This window comes from Mus musculus, chromosome 8, assembly GCF_000001635.26.
Source record: "Mus musculus strain C57BL/6J chromosome 8, GRCm38.p6 C57BL/6J".
In the NCBI taxonomy this organism is placed as follows: domain Eukaryota; kingdom Metazoa; phylum Chordata; class Mammalia; order Rodentia; family Muridae; genus Mus; species Mus musculus.
Window position 1 is genome coordinate 77712748 of NC_000074.6, and position 25943 is coordinate 77738690.

The 25943-nt window shown below is 43.5% G+C and overlaps 1 protein-coding gene and 2 long non-coding RNA genes across 9 annotated transcripts in view; 1 reads left to right on the plus strand and 2 right to left on the minus strand.

Annotated features, from left to right (window-relative positions):
- Positions 1 to 11705, minus strand: part of Ednra (endothelin receptor type A) — a 61424-nt gene extending 49719 nt beyond the window's left edge. Inside the window, exons 1-2 of the mRNA NM_010332.2 lie at positions 11349 to 11705; positions 7281 to 7755 (exon numbers count right to left, since the gene is read on the minus strand). Of these exons, the coding sequence (NP_034462.1) occupies positions 7281 to 7700 (420 nt within the window). The 5' untranslated portion in view covers positions 7701 to 7755; positions 11349 to 11705. The remainder of the gene's footprint in view (positions 1 to 7280; positions 7756 to 11348) is intronic.
- The window catches only part of LOC108167319, a 44174-nt gene continuing 29068 nt past the window's right edge, over positions 10838 to 25943 (plus strand). For 2 of the 7 annotated variants that reach the window (XR_003947564.1, XR_001778591.2), the window contains exons 1-2: positions 10838 to 10975; positions 13752 to 13784. This is a non-coding gene — a long non-coding RNA (uncharacterized LOC108167319). Of the gene's footprint in view, positions 11218 to 11815; positions 11925 to 13751; positions 13785 to 25943 lie in introns of those variants that run through there. The other 5 variants (XR_001778590.2, XR_001778588.2, XR_001778589.2 and 2 more) reach the window with 4 other exon arrangements.
- Positions 16418 to 22265, minus strand: Gm39201. Its single transcript, XR_878941.2, has 3 exons — positions 22110 to 22265; positions 18723 to 18928; positions 16418 to 16805 (listed from the first exon to the last, which is right to left on the minus strand). It is a non-coding gene; the product is annotated as a predicted gene, 39201 (long non-coding RNA).

The following is a 25943-nucleotide window of genomic DNA, read 5'->3' on the forward strand; positions in this document are numbered from 1 at the left end:
AGGCAAGCAAATACCTTGGCAAGCATGATGGGGGCACATGTTAGGTATTCCCACAGGGTGAGTGGAGGATGCTATGGGAGCATGTGGAGGTCAGGAAACCCAGTCTGGGTGATGAATAGCAGCTGACAAAGGGATGCTTAAGCTGGGTTCTGGAATACAAAGTGTAATAATAAGCTCAGAGGAGGCACATGGGGACATTATTTGAAATGGAGTGACCACCTTGAGATCTTGGGTAGCTCAGGTATTTGAAGTAGATAGAAGCCTGGAGAGAGAGATGCTGGACAGGAGACAGGCGTGGCTAGGATACTGTACACCAGCAAGGGACAGAGATCGTGACCGAAGGAAATGTTTTTCTCTATTAAACTTTGAGAGACAGCTTCTGCAGCTAATTTCATGGTTTATAACACTACAACTGGAATGAATGGAAATATCTGCTTCTATTTGCCTGAAGATGCAGTGAAAGGGAAACAACATGATCACCACATAGGGAATTTAACTTGGAAAATAGGTTGTGTAGACCACAGGTACCTAGTCTATAAATGAAGAATCCTTTTGTTAAATCTCATTGTCATCACCAGCACCACTGTCATCATCATCTCTTCCTCCTCCTCCTCCTCCTCCTCCTCCTCCTCCTCATCTTTTCAATATCACCATCATCATCTAAAGGTCTCAGGGAAATCTGATTAGAAGCTAATTTCAGCAGCCAAGGCTCACATCAATTCAGAACAAGCGTTATTGAATACCTACGAGGCAGCTGATGTATAAGCCATGACAACTTATTTCTGAGACCCAAACTGTCTTGGTGATTGACTGTTCTGTGAAGTGCATGAATTCCAGAGTACAAGATGCCAGGGACGGGGAAATCAGGAGAGTTGCTGGCATTGGGTAAGAGCATCTCATTCCCACCCTGCTCATGCCCTCTGCCCTCTCCAGAGACACCTGGGAGCTGGGCTTCCCATTGCAGGCTTTCTTGATATTTCCAACGGAAACCGTATTTGCTCACCACCGGCTATTGCTCTCTGTAAGGGCAGGTTCACCTCAGTACTCATACCACAGAATCAGTACTCACCAGAGTTACTGTATTCTGTCCCCAAGAGTCTCACACATCTACTTCCTGCTATGTGCTAAATGGGGGAGGGTGGGCAGTTCTTTATCTACCGTACTGTCTGAAGAGCACACCCAGTTCCGGCTTGTTGCTACCAGAGAACCTGTGCCACCCAGCTCAGTGCTGACTCCTCTTCTGGACCATAACTCTCATCCATTTTACTCAGGTCCTCTCATACATATGTTTTCTGCTTAGAAGGCAAGATGCAGTGGCTTATGGGAACATCTGGATATATTATTATCCAGAAACGACACGCTGCCAAGCTTTAGCCCACCCACAAACCTCACTTTTGAGGTTTCTACTTTATTTCAAATCATAACTTACATCCTGACAGGCTATACTACCTGATGTAAGTATAATCTCATAAGTAAAGAATAAAAATCATTATACTCCGTGTTTCTAACCAATATGCTAACTGGGGATTAGTTTTGCTCCTCAAACACAGAGATGATCTTGTACTGTGTTGCCATCTTAAGATGCAAATACTTTGTGAACACTGTTAATGTACTTGAACACATTTTATTTCCTGAATTTGAGGTATTAGGCAATGCATTTTTCTGCTGAATCAATCTAGCTGTAAGCCTGGGCATACAGAAAAGCAGGCTAGCTCCCTCCGTCCCTTCCTCCCTCCCTCCCTCTCAATTCTTATTAGTCTGCTCTTCAATTATGATATCTGATTTTTGAGCAACAAAAAATTAGAGTTGTCCTTTGATGAAGTATGTCATAGCTGTCCCTCAATACTGCCACTTGCAAGGCCCTCGTGTGTCTGAAAACCCAGAAGGCGCCTGGCGTTTGTCTGCTTTCTGTGTTCCATCTGCTTCTCATTCTGTTTTGTTAGATTTTGTGATTTTTTTTTCTTGTCACTCATGGGTGAGTGTGTGCATGCAAGCAACGTCTGGAGCCATTTCTCTTTCGTCTTTGATTTATTTCTTCCTAATGCTACGTAGCCACTCCAGACCAAACCCAGCTTTTTATTTAAGATCTTTAAATGTCTTGACAGAACCTATTTGGGGTCAGGTTCACTGATTATATATATATATCTTATATATCATATGTGTGTATGTATATTACATATATCATATATTATGATATATATGATATATCCAAGCTCACTGAGGTTGAGGTTGGATGTCCTTTATAATTTCTCTCTCTCTCTCTCTCTCTCTCTCTCTCTCTCTCTCTCTCTCTCTCTCTCTGTGTGTGTGTGCATGTTAATAAGCAGGGAATGTGTGGCGAGTAAGCGTAGGTGGGGCTTGACGGCTGAGCATGGCTCAGTCGCACAAGTGTGAATTCACAGGCTCACTGGAAGAAGTGATGGTAGAACAAAGCTAAGGAGATGTGGGAGGAACTTTGAAGAGAGTGAGAACAGTTAAGAAGCTTTTAAAATTTCAGGGTGCAGTGGCCTCTTTCATGGCTGCATGCATGGCCAGTGCAGATGGAGACAGCTCAGCAATGTGGCACTGGTTTCCAGCAGCTGCTTGCTGGGACACTCCTGTACAGTCCCTTCCTAAGTGATACTGGAGAGGCACAACAGTAACAAACAGGATAGCAAGCACCGTAGCTTCTCTTTCTTCTTTACACTGCTACAGCTGACTCTGCTGTGGCTGCCATAGCTCAGTCTACATCATTACACTCTTCATACTGCCTACTTCTACAGATCTGGACTCTGACCCAAAACAACGCAGGACTGAGTACATAACGGACTTGGTTGTCAGTAACTGAGGTAGGACAGGGTTCCAGATAATGTGTTCAGACAATATTTGTAAATATAGGGCCTATTTCACAGGTGAATTCCTCACAGAAAATATATGATCTCCATTTGAGTAAGAATCAACTGAAGGTAACCAACCTATTTACAATCCATTTATTCTCAGTACCAAGTAAAACCAAACAGTAGTCAAGTGCCACTAAGGGCAGTGTTTCAGGTATATTTTGAAGGAAACAAAGTATTTTTAAAAATATGTATTTCATTATTTTTACATATATGTGTCTGTGCACCTGAATGAATTTAGGAACACTGTATGCATGCAGGAACTGGCAGAGACCAGAAGCAGGTGCTGCATCCCTGGGTGGAGTTCCAGGTTGTGAGTGCTCTGGAACAAAGCCAGGCCCCCTTAAGTGCTATAACCACTGACCCACCTTCCCAGCCCAAGAAGTACACAGTCTTAATTCAAGCAGTAGCCTCCAATTAAGGGTTGGTGCCTCAAGGCAGGTTGTGATCTAAGCAATGCCAGCTTTCTGCAGAAGAAACTTTCTGGTGCAGAGGATGCTGGATTGAAAGTCCTAAGAACAAAACATAAAATGTATGGATCAAAGGAATATTTACACAGTGTTTCCTTCCCTGGAGGACGGTTACTGAGTCCCACACATATGTGTGGAGTGTCTGAGGCAGCTGGCCCTTGACTGGACGTTAGGCCAGGTGCAGCGGACTTTGGGGTACAAGGGTTTGAAGCATGTGTTTCCTGGATGAAGACATACACTGATTACCCCATACATGTGTGGTCCCTACCTTAAACATATGTAGTGAAACTGAAGTTATAAGAGCATTTGACTAACTTTTAAGTAACAGAAAACATTTAAAGAATCCTACAACTTAAAATTTGTTTGTTTAATGAAACATGGGTGGTGGATTAAAAATATATATCTGCTATGACTGCTAAACAGAATATGTGTGTGTGACTGTGTGTGTAAGTGTGTGTATATGTGTGTGTGTGTAATAAATACACGTATGTAAGTGTGTGTGTAGGTAAGCTTGCCCATAACAGGTACAAGGGAAGATCAAAGGTTGATATTAGGTTGTCTTCCTCAATTGAATCTCTAACTCTTTTTGGACACAGGATCTTTCACTGAACTTTATGTTTTGTGTGTGTGTGTGTGGGGGGGGGGTGTCGCCTGACTGACTATCGAGTGCCCAGGGTCCACCCATCTCACTTCACAGAGCAGACATATGCTGCCAGGCCTGGCTTTTTGCTCAGGGGCTGGGGATTTGAACACAGGTCCTGGCACTTCATCTACAGAGCCATATCCCCAGCCCTGAAAAACTCATCTATTTAAAGAGCCTGGCAGATCTGTCAGGATTCTTCTCTCAACCTCATTCTTCCAGTAGTGAGGATGAGGAAGAGCGCTGGGATCCAACCTCAGTGAAACCTGTATGCCATTTTCTTGGCTACGTAAATGCAGCGATGAAGAGAAACACACAGTACTGACCTAGTGAACTGGCTGTGGCTAGAGGCATCCAGGTTCGATATGGGAGAAAATCTGAATGCCTTGGGATCTTCTGGCAGGAGGTAGCTTGGGGAAGAGCAGCAGGGGCCCAGCCTCACACTGTCTGGCAGTGTTTCTCCTGACTAGCCTGGGTAGGATTTCAGAGGAACAGCCAGAGGTCATGGATTCTGACCTAAAGAGAGTGTGGCAGGCAAACAGGGATATCACTCTTCTCTGCTGTGGCCTCTGAGCTCAGAACAGTGCTGCTTGCTCTCCTTTGAAGAGGACTGAGACACGTACTTAAATTTAAATAGTTTAAAAGGTTTAATTTCTAAAACTCATATTAGTCCAGTGGCTCATGACATTTAAAAAACAGGAATTGAACAACCATAGTCACGTGATATGAAAGTACCATGATCAAATGTCCACATTACTTCAAACTATAACAAGCTTGTCAAACATGAGAGTCTCGAAAGTGAAGAACTACAGAGTTGGATCACCATGTATGAATGTCTACCTAGTGCTATGTGAATGAAATATAAATTATATTTGGATTTCTACAGTACTCAGAAGTCTCTCAGCTAACGTGACTCAACCATGGAGTAGAAATGAAACCTAGAGTGGTGATTGGCAGGACTTACGCAAAGACAGCCAGCCCCCACCCTGCCCCCAACTCCCCACCCCATCCCCCACCCTCAACCCCCTCACTCAGCTGCACTATTGGTTTGACAAGAAACTGCTTTGCACAGGGCTGAGTGTACATAGCATGCTTCAGTTGGAACAGAAGCAGAAAGTTTGTTCAGAGATGGTCAGTTATTCTTTTGAATTAAGATGAGCTAGTTAACCAGTGCCTAAGCATGGATAATCAAGAATTAATAATAATAGTCAATTGAAACTAAAGAGTCAAATTTTGTTTGACCAAAAGCCATAAAAATCTTTTAAGCTCTCTCATTAAAGAAGGAAACCATGAGAAAATGAAGTGTTAAGCACTCATGACAACTCATAAACGAAAAATTAAGGACTTTTTAAGAGAAAAGGGGTGAATTTTATAGAGTATGCTAAACAGTTTAAATTAATTATGCATTTTCAATTCTGCTTCACAGTTTGGTTCCAAAATTCTGTTTTTATGTTCAAACTGAAATCCTGTGCATTCATACTTATTCCAAAGAAAGACATACTATCTCATCTTTTGATTATTCCTCATCTTTCTCTAGCTTTCCAAAAAGTACATGGTATGATTTTGAAAGATTTTTAACATTCAAAAAATTATCAGCCATGTGTAGTGGTGCATGCCTTTAATCCCAACACTCAAGAGGCAGAGACAGGAGGATTTCTGTGGGTTCAAGGCCAGCCTGGTCTACACAGGGAGCTCCTGGAGAACCAGAGTTACACAGAGACTCAGTCTCAAAAACAAAACAACGAAACCCATTGCGTTCATCTGTAGTGCTAGGACGCTGGCGCCTGTGGTAACTTCATGTGATTTCACCATGACTGAAACAGGGGAGGCTATGCCAGGCTGCTCTGCATCTCATAATTAAACTGGCGAAAGTAGTTTAAAGTAATATTTCAGAATTGTGTTACTTACAACAGAGGTTCTCAGCCTTCCTAATACTGCGACCCTTTAATACAGATTCCCACGTTGTGGTGATCCCCAACCATAAAATTATTTTGTGGTTACTTCATAGGTGTAGTTTTGCTACTGCAATGAATTGTAATGTAAATATCTGATATTCAGGATATATGTTATGAGACACTAAGGCCCATAGATTGAGAACCACTGACCTAGAATAATTTGTTCCTGTGGCAAGGGAGGAGGAAAAGAAAGAGAGAGGAAGAGAAAGAAGAGGAGGAGAGAAAGAAGAAGATGGGGAGGAGGAAGGAGAGGAGCCTGAGTTCAGACTAGAGGAGGTGGGGGAAGAAAAGGAAAGAGAGAAAGAGGAGAAAAATGAGGGAGAGGGGAAAGGGAGAGGAGAGAGAGGGGGAGAGGAGAAGAGGGAGGAGGAGGGAGAGAGAGAGAGGGAGAAAAAAGAGGAGGGACAGGGGGAGGGGAGAGGAGAAGGAGGTGGGGAGAGGAAAGCCTGAGAAAAGCAATTTCCGGTTTAGGGTGAAGACATTTCTTAAAATGTGGCACACATAAGCCAATTTTGTTCGACTCTTACTGTACTTAAATTTCTCTCAGGAATCTTTCCCTTCACAATGACTACAGCAAATATGGAATATTTTGTTTCCACTAGATTTAGTTTATTTTGGTTAAAGAGTCTCTGAGGCAAGGCAATTCCGGCCGCGTTTCGACACTTGTCTTTTCCCATGAAAACACCGACTTTTCTTCTTTGTCTTTAGGGTCCTATGGCCTAGTTCAGGGCTGGGCACATATTACAGCTCAAAGAGAGAAGGGGTTATCAGGTCTATTTGGAATGGTTTTAGTCAGTATTTCGGTCCTGGCCTGCTATCGATGGATTTCATTATCTCCAAGTCACTGATACTGAGGGGAGCCAGCAAGCCCTTGCGTGTCAATCATGCACCCGTAGACTCAGACTGAAATAGAAGCTGTGAGTTCTGCTGTGGCTATCTACTTTGAACAGCATCTCATGGAAAGATAACTGATATTGCATGTGGATTTACCTTACATTCTTTGGGAGCTTGGCATGGCTCACCCTAAAAACTGTATCTCAAACAATCTTCAGTCATCGATTGCCCCAAGACTCCCCATGGAGGCAGGAAGCCGAGTGCTGTCCTGGGAACCTACTTTGGGAAATAGGAGCATCTTAAGGGTCATCCTGCTAATACTGTTTCATTAGCAGCTAAATTGGGAAAAGTCTAACACACAGCAGTAAAACTCTTAAAACAAAACAAAACAAAACAAAACAAAACAAAACAAAACACAACACGTCAGTGAGCTGAAAGCAGAAGTAAACCTCCTAGGCAGAGCACATCAGAGCAAGCGTCAGCAGAGCCCTCAGGACTTTCCTACCTTAAACACGTTGATGGGGAGGTCAATGACCACGTAGATAAGGTCTCCAAGGGCCAGGCTGGCTATGAGCGCATTGGGGCCGTTCCTCATACACTTGTTTTGGTAAATGATTCGTAGTAGAGTTGCGTTCCCCACCATTCCCACGATGAAAATGGTGCAGGATATCACAGTGTTAATATATTTGAAAGCTGTCGTGATTTTAGTCTGCTGTGGGCAATAGCCGTGCATTGAGCCATTGCTAGGCAGGGCCAAATTAGGGGGTCGATGGGTGGTGCCCAGAAAGTTGATCTCCGTCCCCGGAAAAGGGGTGAAGTCTTCCATGTGGCTGCTTAGATTAGCGCTGTATCTCTCCGGATTGTCAGCCATTACGCCTCCCACCATGGTCAGCCAAAAGTATGCCGCAAGGCAAAAGATACTCATCTTAACCTGGATTTTAAGTCTTCTTATGTTGGTCTCACGCCTTTCTTTTTTTCACCTGGAAGAAAAAAAAGTAGGAAAAATTATTATTATTATTATTTTGCTACAAAATCTAGCTGTCCCCAAAAGATGGTGGTTAATGAATGTTTATTGATTTAATGAAAATATAGGTCAATCAGATCAAAATAGGAAAGACCAAAACTCTATTATAGCAAGAAATCTCCCCAGCCCTGGCTGTATCCACAGCTATATCTGTATAGACCATGATATGGATAAAGATATTTCAGTGTTCCTTAAAAATAGCAGTGTTTTTTCCTCTTTATTCAGGTTAATGATAGCCCAAATCTTCCAGACATGACACAGAAAATTCTGTGGTAAAAGAGGAAACATTGCTTCAGACTGAGGCACAAAATACAAGAATCTAATTCTCTGACTAAAAACTTGAGCATGCCCGAGTGAGTGAGGGGTTGCACATGGCAGGAACGGGCAGCAACGCTGTCTAATGCGTTAAAGTGTTCATTTAAAGCCAAATGTCTGCTTTTCTCTGCTTTGTGCACTCACACTGGTTCCATCTCCAGCACCACAGAGAGAAAGAAAAGATCACTGATGGAGACAAGAGGTTTAGTTTGAAATGCTTGAAACCCTGCAAAACCCACATATTTTTAAGTCTCCACACTTCTACCCATCAGAAACCACCATGATACTTGTCAATGGTGTTCTGTGAGTGACAGGTTATCCCAGGCCGCCACACCGTTTGGTTTGCCATGGGCTATCTGGTTTCTTAGTATCGTGCAAGCATCCTATCTAGCTAGGACAGGACAGGCACTGTGCCGAACACATCACATGCTGCTGCTGTCTAGTATAATGATAACAATCAAGTCATCCACAGGTTCTCCAGGAAGACAGGGAAGCTGAGAGGAAGGTCAAAGGTGGTGACGAGCCTACAACCCTGAGGCAGCCTGATCTGACTCCACACCCGAGCTTTAACCACCAGGTCATCCTGTCTCTCTTATTTCCATGCTTTATTTGCATCAACAACATACTTAAGATGTCTCCAGAATTTGGATGACGCAGCAGAACATTGGAAGGAGTGTTCAGGTATTATCAAAGAGTTCTTATGTTATATCGCCTTCAAAGGGCGGGTGGTCCCTGGTGCTCAGTAAATCTAGATTTCTCCTCTTATACTTTAAGACACTTAGAAAACAAAAGGAAGGCTGGTGCTGAGAAAATAGCAACCAAAAGTCAATTGCTCCTCCCCTTTGGGTATTTTGTACTTTTCTTTCATTAATCTGTAAATGAGGACAGTAACTTCATTTATGGGCAGTGGTCTGTGTATCTATGGCGTATACACCTAATCCTAAATTTTAAGACTCAATCTTTTTGAGTCTGCTCAAGGGTGACCACATTTAGGGATTTTTGACAGTTGTCATGGGACATTATTAAGTTTAGGCTTAATATAAGTGTACCAAATAAGAGATGCTGACATGCTATAAGAAGTATAGGGGAACACCTGCTGTCAGTCCCACATGCTTTTGCCTTGCCAAACAGCAATATACATCGCATCTCACAGGCACCAACTGGTTCTTGACTTGGGCATCACAATTTATACAGACAGAACAACATCTGTAACACATCAGGAGTCTTGAATGAGTGAAGTGACTGTGTTTTCACAGCCAAAAGGCTGCTGGATGTCATCCTGTCTCACGGCTGGGCTATAGGTGTTCACCCGCTGCTGTGATTTCAAAGTGATGGGCCTGCCATTTACTTCTGTCACTTCTGCTCACCCTTAATTGTAAGTGGTTACAGATTTTCTCTCCCGTCTCTAATAGTCCGGAATAACTGGCTGAATTATTAGTAGGTCTACAAATATCATCTTTCCATTTCCCACATGTAGACCAGAATGCCAAGTACAAAGCTTTTTACGATCTGCCTCCCTCTCAGGATAGTGAGGGGAGGCACAAGTCTTTCAATTCCTTGATTGCTTTATGATTTATGGTTCCTGGTTTCCCAATGGGAATGGAATATTTAGTAATAGTTATCTTAAAAATGAGAGACAGAGGTCTTTCCCATAAACAAAATGGCTTCATGGTCTATTAGAATCATCCAGGAGGGGAGTTCATGAGCCATTTGGGTGTCACAGGCACTGCACAGCTCACGTAGAGCTCAGTGGTCCTCATTGCCACAGGTACTGAGAAAGCTACAGTCATGGCTTCCTATCAGGGTGTGAGCCAGCTGCCAGTAAAACCTCTTTCCTTCCTTCCTTCCTCCCTCCCTCCCTCCCTCCCTCCCTCCCTCCCTCCCTCCCTCCCTCCCTCCCTCCCTCCCTCCCTCCCTCCTTCCTTCCTCCCTCCTTCCCTCCCTCCCTCCCTTTCTTCCTTCCTTCCTTTCCTTCCTTCCTTGCTTCCCTCCAGCAAAGACACTACCAAGAACTCATTTCTCTTGACACCTCTTGTCAGCTCACCACATCTAAGGGACATCTGTCAAAAACATGTGGATGCCATATTGTTACAGAGTGAAAAACACAAAACCAAATAAAAGAAACCTCTTTCGAATCCATGCTTTCCCAAGGACGGATCTGTAGCTCATTTTGGTATATTTCAGTCAAGCTTTGCCGGGCATCTGGCTCTAGAGCCAGAGCTCTAGAGAAGCAACTCACATTCAGACCAGAAGGACATGTCTATGGAGTCAGCATCTTTCCTTTTGTGGGTCTAGAGTTTGGTGGCATACAAAAGCTGACCCCTTAGTGCTTTCCCTAGTTAATACATCAGATTCTCAGAGCAAATGTCCACTTGCCATTAGTAATTTGGAAAATCCAACGGCGCCCAAACCGCACACATACTTAGGGCAGGTAATTTACATGGTATGGTTGCCAAGGTGTTTCATAGCCAATCTTTAAAAACAGATGAGTTGATGGCTGTGTGGGAATCAGAAACAACTACAAGAAGAAAAAAAAAATTAAACCAAGAACTTTTTTTTTTTCAAGTTCTCTGTGGTTTTGTTCTCTGGAGAAGACAAATTATCCACTCTCCTTGGACACATCCTCTGACTTTCATATGCTTTCGCCCCAGGTCTGCTGGGGTGAGGCCACTAAGGGTGGTGTAATCAGAGGTGGCTTATCTACAAACAGTTCCAGGGTTCTGCACATGAAAGACAAGAAGTGCCCTTTAAAGGACAGGACAGCACTGAGCAAATCGCCCAGACCTCCACCAGCAGGCAGATTTCCAACCCCAGCTGCCATCGTGGTGTGAGGAGGGCTCCACAGAGGTTGGTTCTTCACAGTAAGTGTCCTTGGCACTCAGGGTGCAGGATAGGAAGAGACCAACTTCACCAGGAGGCTTTGGAGCAAGCGCCCTGGGCCTTGATGCGCCTGAAAGCTTGTGTGGAGAAAAAGATCCTCCCACTCCCGGCTCCCCTTTCCTAAAAATCCGAGACAAAGCTCAATGGTCTTGTCCGGTGTCCACCCCCACTCCCCCCAGTGTTCGTCTCCCAGGAAAGCGCCCCACACTGGGCGTCCCGGGAGGTAAGTGCCAGGCCGGTCTGTTGCGTTTCCCTGGAGCTGCGAGACACCCCTGCTCCTCCCAGCAGATTGCCCCGGCAGCGACCCTATCCCTAGTTCCAGCCCTGGTTCCAAAAAGAAAGACTTGCACCGACCTTAGAGCTCCTCGGAAGCAGACAGCTCCAGGTCCGCGCACGGGCCAGCCGGAGCCTGAGCTGGAGAACGAGGGTGGCGCGCAGGGTGGCGGGTGACCAGGGCTGCAGCACAGTCTCAGCTCGGGGAAACTTCCCCGGACAGCCAGGCTTCTCTAGGGGGAGATCTTGCTCAGCCTGCAAGCTCCAGCGATGGTCCGGTGGATCAGAGAGAGGCTCCCCACCTCCTAGACACAGTTGCCAGACTAGAAGGGATGGGTGTGCGCGCGAGGCTCCCAAGGAAAAGCAAACTCCGGAGGAACACGCCTCCCGCGATCTTCCTTAGACTCCACAGGCTCCTAGACCTTCCTCTCTACTCTGGGACCTAACTGCAAGAGCGCTATCCCGCCTGCCCTCCAGGGAGCAGCCACCAAGCTGCAAAGCTGCTGCCCCCGCCAGGCCCTGAAGGGCAGGGATCTTTAACTATTTCCTTCCTGAGAAGTTGGTTAGTCTAGGATGGGTAGGATTGAAAGTAGAGAGCAACAGACCAGACTCAAGGTTGTGCCCTGTTTTAGGAAGAAACTCGAGGCACTTGAGCCCGTGAGTACGGGAGAGTTTGATCAGCAGGGGAAGCCAGGGAATTTGGGCTGTGTCTCCTGTCAACTTTGCTTAGCTTGTTAGCACTCCTCACCTTAGAGGAAGTTATGGAACCCAGGTGGACAGCATGTCTTTGGCTCAAATTTGACCTGCAAGACCACTAAGCCTTAGCCCAAGGCAAAAGGGAGCTGGGGAGTCTGTGGAAGGGTCTAGGGTGTGCTCAGAGAAATGATCATGTCTGACAATGAATGGGGAGACCCTTCAGAAGGCAGTGTCTTTATCACAGAGTGTGTCAAGTCACGATAAGATGGGGAGTGGGAGGAGAGATAAGGGCCAAACATCAGGGCTCCTGGGGAAGAAGGCTTGGCTGTACGGATGCCCTAGGACCTCATTGGTTCCCTACCGTATCTATAGTGGAATTGGACCTCAGTTTGTTCTAGGACCTCTAGGAGAAGGGAGAGACAGGACTTATATCTAGCCCCTGGGAAAGAATTTTAGCAACAGCTTCCTCATAGTGTGGTGGCTAGATTCCAAGAACAAATATCCCAAGAGAAAGGACATAGAAACTGCCACCTACTTAAGGCCCAGGTCCAGATAGTGACACAAAGGGGCTTCTGCTTAATTCTGTCAGTCACCAATTCCAGATTAAAGGGTGAGGGCACAGAGACCCTACTTGACAGGGGTCATTTTGTAAAACTGTCACAGCCATCAGCAGAACACCTCGGTGGAAAGGATTTTAATATTCTTCTGGGACTGTTGGAGCAGGCATTACCCTGTCCACTAATCTAGTGTTTATCTAGCGTTTCTCTAGGAAGGATCCACAAAAATTGTCTCAGTCAGCTCTGAAGGGGTACGCTTTTGTGGCGACAGCTTGGCAGGCTGACATTATTTTCCAGGAAGAAAAGTTATTGCCTTCTTCCAGAAGACTGTTCATAACTTGGTATGTGAAATGTTCTGGATCCCAGGCCCTCTCACCCCGTGACTAGGCACGTGGACAGTGCACCATCTGTGTAACTGAACATGTCTGTCAGGCTAGTCTTTGTAACAGCACCCCCAGGACCCCCTACCTTTTGCTGATCCCACTGTGGTATGGATTAAGCATTAAAAATTTCTCTTTCACATCCCTTAGGACAGTCACTATTTAAACACAAATGAAACTAGAAAATAAACTGGATTGTCAGGGGTGCTGAGAGGCAAACTCCTGACTACTGAGGCAACAGCAGTGGGAGCCCAATGGTGCTCCTCAAATAATTATGACTAAAATTACCAAGGGTCTAGCAATTCCAGTCCTGAATATGTGTATAAAATGGGCAACAAGGTTGGTGTTGTAGACAGAGTGAGGCTGAAGAACACAGAAACAGAATGGATGTTGGTCTGTGTTTTTTCTAAGGTTGGGCCCAAGAGACACATCAGCAGGAAGGTGCCTGCTTGTTTAGCATCAAGTTACTTCAGGTTAGTGTTTGTGTTAAATATTCAGAGAGAAAGAATTCCAGCTAACTGGCATATTTGGGAAATGTGCTTATTTGTACGTGAGTGTGTGTGTGTTTGAGTGTGTGTATGTGTGTGTGAGTGTGTGTATGTGTGTGAGTATGTGTGATGGTGAAAGATGACCTTGGGAAGTTGAGTGTGAGGCTTCAGTGCAAACGCCTTCACCCACTGAGTTATCTTCCAAACCCTTGATGTTTAACTGATTCCCCCAAAGGTCAGATGACAGCTTAGTTTCTTCTTAATGACATGGACTTCAGCTTGAGTGAGTCCATTTCGAATGTGTTTCTGTGCTGTTCTGTTGTTGTTTGCTTGTTTCAATTAACGCCGTGATCACATTTACAGAAAGGACCTAGAATAGTCAAAACCACAGAGAAGGTAAGCTGGTGACTCCTGGGGCTTGGAGAAGGGGGCTCACTGTTTCATGCGTTTCACTGTGTTTCACATGTGTTTCACTGTTTCATGCGTTTCACTGTGTTTCACTGTTTCATGCGTTTCACTGTGTTTCACATGTGTTTCACTGTTTCATGTGTTTCACATGTATTTCACTGTTTCATGTGTTTCACATGTGTTTCACTGTTTCATGCGTTTCACTGTGTTTCACATGTGTTTCACTGTTTCATGCGTTTCACTGTGTTTCACATATGTGTTTCACTGTTTCATGCGTTTGAGAGGTTTACTTTGGGTGATACTGAGGCTCTGTGATTCCGTGGTGGGAGCTGCACAACAATGGTGACATACTTAGTGCTCATGTACTGTGCACTGGAAAAGGTTAAAGCCACACATTTATACTATGCCTGGTTTGCCAGGAGGAAACAAATCTTCATGTTGAGATAAAAACCCACATTGCTGTGTGTTCTGTTTATCTATAAAGTAAATTAACTAAGAAAGACTTCATATCCAATAAACGTGCTTATGGAAGCCTTCAGACAGACCTGTAGCTAGGAAGCTTAGCCCTGCCTCATTGGAGGTGAGATCCTGTAGACTCTCTTTGTGGCTGTGAATTTAGCTTCTTTTCTCTGTTTTACTTTGAGGGCAATGACTGCAGTGAACTCCAATCAATCTCTTGGTGACGTTAGCGTCTGTTTCAGCTTTCCCTTCCCTGTAGCAAGACTCTCTCTGCCTCCGCCTCTGTGCTCTCTGTTGAGTTTCTGGTAGTACCTAAGGGGAGTCAGGATATTTCTTTCCAAGTTTTCTAAGCTTGACTTTCAAAAGTTGTTTGTTTTCCCTGAAAGGAACATTTAGGCTTGATGGTTTTCTAGACTTCAGGGAAACTTACTTTCCTTCTGCCTCCACCAGCTTGCTCAGTGAGCATTTCTGTCTTGGCACTTTTAGTGACTTTGTCTGGCAGAGAATAGTATTGATTTGATAAACAACCATAGATTAAGATGTACTCAAGACAGTACTTACGAACCAACCACTCCTGCTTCCTACGGCACATATTCACGTAAGTTTACTTCATAGTTCAGACCTGCGAATCCATCTCACAGTTGCTAAACTTCCAGGATCGTCAAACGTCAAACTCAGCCCACAGTAAAACACCAGTGTCTCAGCATTTTCTGACAATAAAGTATGCATTGTTCTTTTCTTTTCTTTTTTTTTTTTCCCAGAGGAAGGAGAACAGGAAGGTTTCAGGAACCACAAAGATAAAGGAAGGAAAGGAGAGGGAAATGTATAGGCAACAAGAGGCTGACAAAGATTACCACAGTGTTCATCTTGAGCTGTGTGAGGAGCAGGGTTAGACAGCCAGGCAGCACCTTTGGCCTGAGGTGAGATGTTTAGAATTGTCCCTAAGTGCTTTGGTTTCCAAAGCAAATTCGATTGACAAACAACTTGGGAGTTGGCTACAGATTCCTTGTTCAGTTATCTTTCTCATTGTTGTGAAAAGAAGGGCATGGTGGCAGGAAATTGTCAACCTGACTAGATCACCGTGGTGACCTACCTCTGGGCATATCTAGAGGGTGTTTCTAGAAAGCAAATGAAGAAGGAAGTCCCACCCTAAATGTGGGCGGTGCTATTCTATATGTGGTACCATTCTAAGAGCAGGAACTTGAACTTGATCAAGGCTTTAGCTGTTTGTTTCCAGAGAAGAGAGCGAAGAGGCAGCAAGAGAAGCAAAGAACACGAGGAAGCGAACAGCTTGAAGGTCGACTTTAACCAGGACTGCCAGCAAGCCAGCCAGGACAGGGGAGTCCCTTCTCCACCCCACCCTACACTAAAGAGATTTAAAGAAGGGCAGACAGGACAGGATCAGGACATTTGCTTTGTCTTGGTTTAGGTCCAGGTTTAGAAAACCATTTCTACCTGGGCAGTGGTGGCGCATGCCTTTGATCCCAGCACTTGGGAGGCAAAGGCAGGTGGATTTCTGAGTTCGAGGCCAGCCTGGTCTACAGAGTGAGTTCTAGGACAGCCAGGGCTACACAGAGAAACCCTGTCTTGGAAAACAAACAAACAAACAAACAAACAAAAACAACAAAAAAAGAAAAGCAACTCTAAAGGTCATCCTTTGTGTTTGTCTTGGACACTTGAAATCAGTATTAGATAGTGTTAAGAATTTACTGGTTTAGGGCTGGGGAGATGGCACAGTCACCAATGTGTTGAAAGGATAAGAATCGGAGTTATAGACACAGAGAACACATTGTTAAAAAAGAAGAACTAAGAAAAGGAAAGAACAGGAAAGGAAAGGAAAGGAAAGGAAAGGAAAGGAAAGGAAAGGAAAGGAAAGGAAAGGAAAGGAAAACACCAGATAGGTTGACAGGCATTTGTCCCAAGGCTGGAAAGTTAGAGATCAGAAAATCTCTGGGGCTTTTTGCCAACTAACCTAGCCTATTGATGGTTACAGGGCAGTGAGGGATCCCATTTCAACAAACAAACAAACAAACAAAACAAACAGAAGGTGCCTGAGAAATTGTCCTCTGACCTCTACTCATGTGGCATGTACAGAGGTACATGCAGCCTCCCCACTCTGAAATGTATTAATTGTTAAAATATTGTCTTAGTATATAGGAAAATAGTTTCATATTTTATAGATTGTTTTCACTACCAAAGCATAAACAAAGCTAGAGAGTTGTAAAAAGCCAGAGGGGACAAAGAACTACCAAGGTGGACATACACATGACAAGTCCCAGGACAGAGAGTGGCTCTGAAGGACAGTAGAGCTATTCAGCAGCCACTGTGAGCTATTGTTCAAGGAAAGGAGGAAGGACCCTAAGGTGATGCAGAGACCATTAATCAAGTCAGAGCGCCACTGTCACCACAGGCCTAAGGAAGTCTGTGAGCATCTCATTGTCAGTGACTGGGATTGCCTCTGGGTTTGAGCAGGGCTCTGTGGTGCCTTCTACTGCCTCAGAGACCCATCACCTCCAGAGGTGTTGAGGTCACGCTGCCATGAAAGAAGGCCTGGAAGACAAAGAATGAAACCAAAGTTAGATGCCTTAGCCTTAAGATCCTTTGGAATTCTCCTCAGTACCTTTTGTACTTGGAATCTGTATTCTCTTTTGGATGGGAGCTCTTTTCTGAGCCTTTGCACTGTTGTGTTTTAGAAGCATGCAGCTAGTCTGGCTTTCCAGGGACCCAGCAGCACAGGAATTTGCCTCAAGACCTTGCCTCAAGACCAATTGTTCTTTTGGTCTCATTTAACTCTGAGATAGATGATATTTAAATGACTTAAGATCTTCAATTTTTTATTAAATGAGCTAAGACTTTGGGGCCTGTTAGGAATAAGGAAATTTTAATGTGAGAAGGACATGGGTTTTTAGAGGCAAGAAGGCAGGGAGTCGTGGCTTGAGTTTTTGTGTCTCCTGTCATTCATCTGTTGATCTCTTACCACCTGATCTGATGTACTTGGAAGCAAGCCTTTTGCAGATAATTAGAGCTCAGTATAGTCTTGAGGGTCAGGTTCTCATGGAGGATTAGCCCCATTCTAAGAGACAGCAGAGAGCTAGATGTCTCTCTACCATCAATGACATACAGAGGTGACCATCTGATGCCAAGGAGACAGCCCTCATTAGCATTTGACTACACTGTCACGCAAATCTTGATAGCACAGCTTCCAGGATTTTGAGAAGATACATTTCTATTTACACCTTAGAAGTCTAGTCTAAGTTATTTTGCTATTATAGATAACAACATATAACATAACACACACACACACACACACACACACACACACACACACATATATATATATATGTGTGTGTGTGTGTTTTATTAAATCTCTCTAGCTGTTTGCTAGTGTGAGGCCATAGGCTCATGAGTACCAGGATAGATATAAATGTGGCCAATTTGTAATGACAATATCATATTAAAACATCAAACATTTGGACATCCCTGGTTGCAGGTGGGTTTATTGAACTTTCCTTTAAAGTCTTTCTGAATGTATTTGTTGTGGTCCTATTCCTTCTGCAGTTGATTCCCACTTTGTTTTGAGGCCCTTTTTATGTTTGCATGCTTGCTTAATGTAATGAGTCTTTATGAATTACTGTAGCAACACTGCACATCCATGTGCAGTGCTGAATCGTCGTCTTCTGCAGCTATCACAACATCTCTGTATAGCACGTTCTGTTATGGCCTCATGTTGCTTTTGGTGAAACCAAAGCTTAGAGAGGCTGAGTGGTTTGTCCAAGGTTATGTCATTTGAATGTGTACTCCTTCAAAATCTATGTTGATACTTAATCTCCATGGTGATAGCATTAAGTGATGAGGTCTTTGTTGAAGGTGCTATAAGGCTTTGTATTTCTAAAGCCAGGCATAGTGGCATAAGCCTATGATCACTGTGTGCTAAGGGCTGAGGCAGGAGAATTACCTCTAGCCAGCTTAGGGCTACACACTGAAATTCAGTGTCTCAAACACACACACACACACACACACACACGCACACGCACACACACAGATACACACAGAGAGACAAAGACAGACAGACAGACAGACACACACACACATGCACATGCACTCGCATAGATACACACAGAGAGACAAAGATAGACAGACAGACAGACACACAGATTAAAATAAATGTGTCTTTGACAGTGTTCTAGAGTAGAGGTTGCAAACTCCTTTGTGTAAGAGATTAGATAATAAAGTCTTTGACTTTGAGAGCCAATTGGTGTTTGTGTCAGGTACTCAGTGTTGCTCCTGAAGCTTACAAATGGAAATAGACAATATGAGAAAACATGCAAGTAGAGCCATTTTAATACTTTATTTATAAAAACAGAAAACCAAGTGGTTCTCTGGGTTTTACCTATGTGTTGTTATTTGGTGACATCTACAGTAATTATTTCTCTCAGTGCTACAGTCAGATATTGACAAGTGACTTACAGGTAGAAGGCTTTATTTTGGCTCATGATTTGAGGGTCCAGTCCATCATGGTTGGGACAGCATAGTGACAGGAGCTGTTTGTAGCTGTGACATCAGGTGTGTAAGGTGGATCAGGACGCAGAGATGGGACAGAAAGTGGGGCCAGGCTGTTCACCTCAAAGGCTGCTCCCAGTGACCACTTCTCTAGCAAGTCTTCACACAAACCTCTACAACATTTCAAAACAACACTATCAGTTGGGGGTCCCAGTCCTCAAATGCATGGCAAGCATTCCCCAAGGAAGCTATGCCAATATACGGCTCATGCTAGTAGGCTGGCTTGCAAACTCTCACTAACCCCTCTAAGGAAAACCATTTTCCATGTTCTTTGTATTTTTTCTGGGGTAGCTGTGGTAGAAGATGTCACCTCACTAAAAACCACAGGTGTGTACAAAGCATGAAAGGATGATTTGATGACACCCTCTATTTTACTACCCTTTCTGGGAGGTGTTGCTTTAGCCACTTACTGTTATTAATTCCAATCCTTCTCCCAGAAACGTATACACATTCACACAGAAAAATATACATACACAGACACTATGTTTTTGTATTTGTTTATTTGATATAAATGATGTTAGACTACCTTATTTGGTATAGTTGTTTTTTAATCTCCACTTAACTATGTATCTTGGCACTGTGATATCATGTCCCAGGTACACAATTGCCAAGGACCAGCTTTGGCTTGGAGAGGGGGTTTCTGGGAGAAGAGGTTTTTGGAAGGGGTGAAACAAATGACTCAAAGTCAAATCATGGGAGAATGATAGCCTACATTCCACTTGAGACAGCTTTCCAGAATGTTTTCTCTCTGTTCCACTCAAGACAGCATTTCCTTGCAATTCTAAAAACTCTCTGGATAGTTCATCTCTTGCAGATCAAGAGCCTAGTTTTTTATTTACATATCAATTCAGGCATAACCCAAGTTTCCCTTTTGATTATCCTGTGAATTAGCATTTCAAGATTCTTAGAAATTGCCCTTTGTTTCTTAGAAAGAGACAGCAAGCAAGCACTTTTTTTTTTAACATCCCAAATGAATTTAAGGATCTACCTGCCTTTGTTAAGCACAGACAATAAATAAGTTAGCTGGGTCAGACCCTGTCCTGAAATTACCATTCCTACTAAACCTCGGCCTGGAGCTAAACTCCCTCTGTCCGGGGCTGACCTGGAATCTGCTTGTCTTTCTAAGCACAAACAATAAACTTAGCTGAGTGGGATCTTGCCCTAAGATCACCACTCCCTAAATCTTTTTCTCCTTCCCTAGTATCTTTCTTACAAGCTGACTCATGGTACAGCTGCCTCTGTTCCTTTATATCTGTGAAGCTATTATACAATTCATATTACATCCTTATATTTTGCATAGATGAGAAATTATATATTCTTGAACTCAGGTTTTCAGAGTTCTTTCCTACAGCCTTAAGGGCTGTCCTGAAGGTCTCAACTTGTACCATTTTGGTGAGACATTAGTCACATCCTTGCCTTCTGGACTCATCCTGACTATCATGGGCTTATTATCATGAAGTCATTAACATAAACAAGGAGAGTAGTCCCCAAAGGAGGAACACGAAAATATGTACATTATTATACAAACAAGCCTTATGCCCACAGCAACTGTCAACACTCATAGGGGCCCACGCCCTTCTGGCTCTGTTCCAGGCATATGGACAGTGTTTATACTGTCCCTCACATGGCCAAGCTGGACTCTGGCACGAAACAGTGTTTTGTAGTATGGCTGTATAACTGCTTAGTTAGTCTTTCCAGATGTTGAAGTTCTTCACATTTTTTACTTTTACAACAGGGCCATAAAGAACAATAGTGTCCCTTCTTTGAAGGGTATGAGTGGTGTTGGAGATTAATGCAGGCTAAGAAAATGCTCTGCCTCTAGACTACATAGTCACCCTGAACTCTGCACCTTTTTACTGGGAGAATGTGTAGGTTTGCCTCTAGAATTGATAGCTACATGTGGATATTCCTATCGATGAGGAAGACACTTTGGCTTTGAAGATGATCTGGTCTCTCTTAAAACTACTGTATTCACTTCTATAATAGCATAAAAGTGCCATGGACTGGATTTATACTGAGTGACAGATGAGAAGGACAGATTATGAGTACCTAAGAGTCACTGCGAAGGGAAGCCATGTTTGGAAGTCTCAGGGGAATATAAGAGAATAATTCAATCTTGAAACAGTTTGCAAACATTCAAGTGAAGAGGGCTGATGCCCATTTAGATCTGGGTCTAGATAAAAGCTTCAGGCTTGAAATAGGAGAGCAGGGTAATTAGTAACTGAAGCCATGAGTCAAATTTATTTCATTTGGAGACAGAATGTGGAAAAGAAAAGGGCAAAGAGACCAGAATGAGCCCTGTGCCAAGTTTTCAGTTACTGCAGCAACAGCTAGAAGCTTACCCATGAAAAGAGACACCATAATAGGAGTCAGTCAGGGCAGGGGCAGTGTCTGAGATGTGGAGGAAGGAGAGAATATGGGTGGTCCTGAGGGGTCAGGGAAGGGAAGAGTGAGTGGCCTTGGAGACGGCCAGTGGGGAATATTGCTCTAAGCATGCCAGGCTTAGCCATTAGGTACACCCCTCTGCTTCACACTCAAAATAACCGAGTAATTAGAAACAGTGCCAAAAGACACACAGCCTCATTGCTTTGCTAGAGTATAAATCCTTTCACTAGATTTATATTTATCATCTGGAAGAGGAAAGTCAACACCCTCTACAATTTGCATCTGCATTAGGCTTTTAAAGAATTATTGGTAACTTTTGGGAATAGGATTTGTTGGAAAACATTCTCATTATACTTTTTCTGGAGTAGGAAGCAAAGAGACAATAAAGTAAGATTTAAAGATTTCTCTTTTTTCTTTCTTTCTTTTTATTAAAATAGTTTTTATCCAATATATGAATAAAACTTCATAGTCTTCCCTCTCCACCAATTCCTCCCACTCGTCTTTCCCCTTAGTCTTCTCTCTTTCTTCTCCCACTCTCTCTCAAGATAAACACCATCACCCCAAAAATGAAACTCAAAATGAACAAATGAAAAATCTAAAGGACAAAGCAAATACAAGCAATCAAGCAAACAAAACAATCACCCGAAACAACAACTCTCACCTTGGAATCTATTTTGTGTTGACCAACTACACCTGGGCATGGGACTTGACCTGGAGTATGATTGACATACTCAGTAACATTCCACTGCAGAAAACTGACTTTCCCTTTTCCTAGCAGCAATTAATTTTAAGTAGCTTCTTGGTTAGGGGTGGGACTTTGTGTGCACTTCCCTTCTCAGTGCTGGGAGTCTGGCTTGAACCAGTGTAGGTCTTGTGTGTGCAAAAGCCCTTTTCTAATGTCTAACTTACCTTTTTAGAATCTCCAGGTGCATTCTCTTATCCTGCATAAGTTCTTTTTTATTGACACATATTCTTCATCACAAGCTTCTTTGTGATCATTGCAAGAAGCACACATGTATTACTCTTTGTAACATGCAGCAATCACTCTTCTACTTTCAGGTTGTCAGCTCCAAGATCTGTGTTAAAAATATAACAATTGAGCCTTCTAGTTCTAATTTTTATTATTTATTTATTTATTTATTGGTTTTTCAAGACAGGATTTTTCTGTATAGCCTGGTTGTCCTGGAACTCACTCTGTAGACCAGGCTGGCCTTGAACTCAGAAATCTGCCTACCTCTGCCTCCTAAGTACTGAGATTAAAGGCATGGGCCACAACTGCCTGGCTTCTAATTTTTATTCCCTTAAATTTTAGCCAGTGGTGGTGGTGCACACCTTTAGTCCTAGCACTTAGGAAGTGGAGGCAGATGCATCTCTTTGAGTTTGAGGCCAGCCTGGTCTACAAAGTGAATTCCATGATAGCTTGGGCTACAAAGAGAAACCTTGTCTCAAAAACAAAAAAACAACAAAAACAACCAATAAAAAATTAAACTCTGTGTTTGCGTGGATATATATATATATATATATATACCATGAGTGTAAAGGGTCAATGAAGCCAGAAGGGAGCATTGGATCCCCTTGGGGTGGTGTTACAGATTGTTGTGAATCGCCTGATACAGGCGATAGGAAGTGATACTGCAATATTAGATGTGTTCTTAACCCTTGAGCCATTTCTCTAGCCCTGAGCTTTCTAGTTCTTAATGTATACTTAATGATTCTAATTAAGAAGTGCTTAATATAGGTGTGCTCTATAGCAAACCCTTCCTAATTTTTCATTATTGTTATCTAAAACTTTAAGACAAGAGTGCTGAAGTAGATGCATTTTATGATGTGAAGATATGATGTGAGGAACTTTGAATCATTAAGTTGGACATAGTAGCATGCCTATATTCCTAGCATTTGGGAGGCTGAGGCAAGAGGATCAAGAGTTCAAGGTCATTGTCTTAATACTTTTCAGTTGCTGTGATAGAATACCATGTCCAAGACAACTTATAGAAGAATTTCAGATAACGAGTCAATGACCATCAGGCCAAAGAGCAGGTGGGAATGGTGCTGGAGCAGTAGCTCACATTTGGATACACAAGGAGGAGGAGGAGGAGGAGGAGGAGGAGGAGGAGGAAGAGAGAGAGAGAGAGAGAGAGAGAGAGAGAGAGAGAGAGAGAGAGAGAGAGAGAGAGAGAGAGCTAGTTGGGATTGGTGTAGGCTTTACAACATCAAAGCCCATCCGCAGTAACACACCTCCTTCAAAAAGGTCACGTATCCTAATCCTTCACAAACAGTTTCAACAACTGGGAACCAAGTAATCAAACATGGGTCTATAGGGGCTCTTTCATTCAAGCTACTATAATCACTGGGTTTGTCATAGTGAGTTTGATACATAGTCTGAGGCACAAATTTAGTGTCAGAACTCCCGATTTCAGAATCCTCTTCCCATTGTAGCATTCCCATCACCTCTGCGGCTTTCATGGGCATTAGCTGTTCTTCCCACATATTCTCCTTACCGCATTGCTTCCGAACCTCAGGCATCCTTGTCAAAAGATGTTAGAGAGATTCAACAGCATCTCAAGGGCCTCTGCTTACAGTGATCTGGTTTGATTGCCCTTGGAAAGATGTACCTAGGAATCTGTTAGGGATGCTGTAACGTAATCCCAGAGGTTGTGTAGGTTTCCAGGCAGTAGTGTTTCTCTCACTGTTCTGTGGGCTGGAATTCCAAGCCGTTAGCTGCTTTGTTTTCTTCAGAGGCCTCCTCTGTGGGTTGCAGATGGATCTTGGTCCTTGCATCCTCACATGGTCTTCCCCTCTGGGAATACAAAATGTCTGTCTTGCAGGTGTCTGTGTCTCGATGCTCTCATCTTAAGGGCAGCTGTCGTATTGGCAAGTCCCACCATTTATGATCTCATTTACTTAAAGGACCACTCACAGTCTTCTCTGTGACTATAACTATGCTCTGAGGGACTGGCATTTAGAAATTCAACAGAGAAATGTGCAGAGACACAACTCAATCCCAAGCAATGTCTATACTCGCACTTGGCCCTGAGTGGTATTTTGGAGACATACTTAGTGCACTGATCACACTTGCCTTGTAGATCTGCTATAGTTTGCTCCCTCTTCTACTGACCTCTGGGTTTTAATGGCCTCAAAATGTTCATGGCTGGGTGTCATCACCCTGCTCAGGAGGTAGGGGCAGGGAGAACTCTGAGTTCTAGGCCAGCCTGGTCTACAGAATGAGTTCCAGACAGCCAGAGCTGTACACAAAAACCCTTTCTTGAAAACAAAACAAAGCAAAATCAAAATACCAAAGCAACAGACTTTTTTCACAGTTTATCTATTTCATAAGTATACATACATTTCTTTTAATAAACATAAAAATATTTCCACTGAAATATTTTAAGGTAAATGTAAAGACACCCCAACAGTAAGTACTTGATTTCCTGTGTCTCTAAAATACAAGAGCATTTCCTGCTTTATTTGGTTGTGTTCACTGCCTGTGTCCTCTCAAATACAAGTATTCAGTTTGTGTGTTTTCCCACCAGTGATGTCACCCAGCTCTGAGCTTCCTTCTGCATCACGGCTCTAGCTTCGTGACTCACCAGCATGTCACCATTTCTCAAGCAGTTTGTACTTCGAGACTACTGAGACACGCTGATGTTTGTGCATCCGGAGGACGTAGTCCTGTGTTTGTACTTGTTACGTTAGTGACAGAGCCCCGTGACCCCTCAGGGAAGTTTACCAAGGCTATACTGTGATTTCTGTCTCTATGAGATTGAATCCTGTCTCGAGGATACTAACTTTTAGACCTGCTTTTACTTTTTACCCTTATCTACTTTGTTTCTTGGAGATGTTCTGGATGTCTTAATGATTCTCAGACAGAAATTTACTGTCCTTATTATCTTATCAGAGGTAAGTTAAGAAGAGTTCGTATCAAAGACTATTTCCATCCCTTATTCCTGTCTTTACTCTGAGTTAGGTCTTCAGCTACAGAACCACTGTGTCGCTGACTTAGTCCATTTAAACTTCTGCAAAAGCTTCGTGTAAAGTGGGCAGCTTGTAAGCCACAGCGAGTTCTTATAAGGGCAGAGGCTGGAAGTCTAGGACCAGCCTCTGTCGGATTTGATGTCTGTCAAGGACTCAGTTCCTGGTTCATAGACAGAGCTGTCTCCCTGAGTTGCCAAACCATAGAAGACAAAAGCTCTCTTGGGCTCCTCTTAAAGACCATTTATCCTATCAACGAGTGGTTTGCCTCCTCGGTTTAATCATCTTCCCAATGTCCCACTTCCTAGTATGATTTATTACCACGAGAATTAGGAATTCAAGCCAGGAAGTGTGGAGGGTAGTGGGGGAACACAAACATCAAGAAGAACAGCTTCATCTGCACCGCATTCCAGTTTCACAGGGATGCTCACGAGTTCTCCCTTGAAGGCCACCAAAGGCTTTTCTTTCTCCCCTCTCTCTGTCTCTGTCTCTCTCTGTCTCTTTCTCCCCTCATCCATGCACAATAAAAGCCCAGTGTCTATATTACTCATCGGGTATAGGTAACGTGCTGTATTGAGCCTGTGTTGGTCTCGGAGCTTAGATGGGCAAATACACTTGACCACTTTTGCACAAACACTTTCCTTTTACCTGTTGTCCCAGAGTCAAGCCTTCACCATCAGCAGCTGGAGCAGTGGCACCTGCCATGTCCCTCTCAGCAATACCTTCTCACGATCCGCTCACAGCTGACGCATGCTCTACTGGGCTATTTCTAGA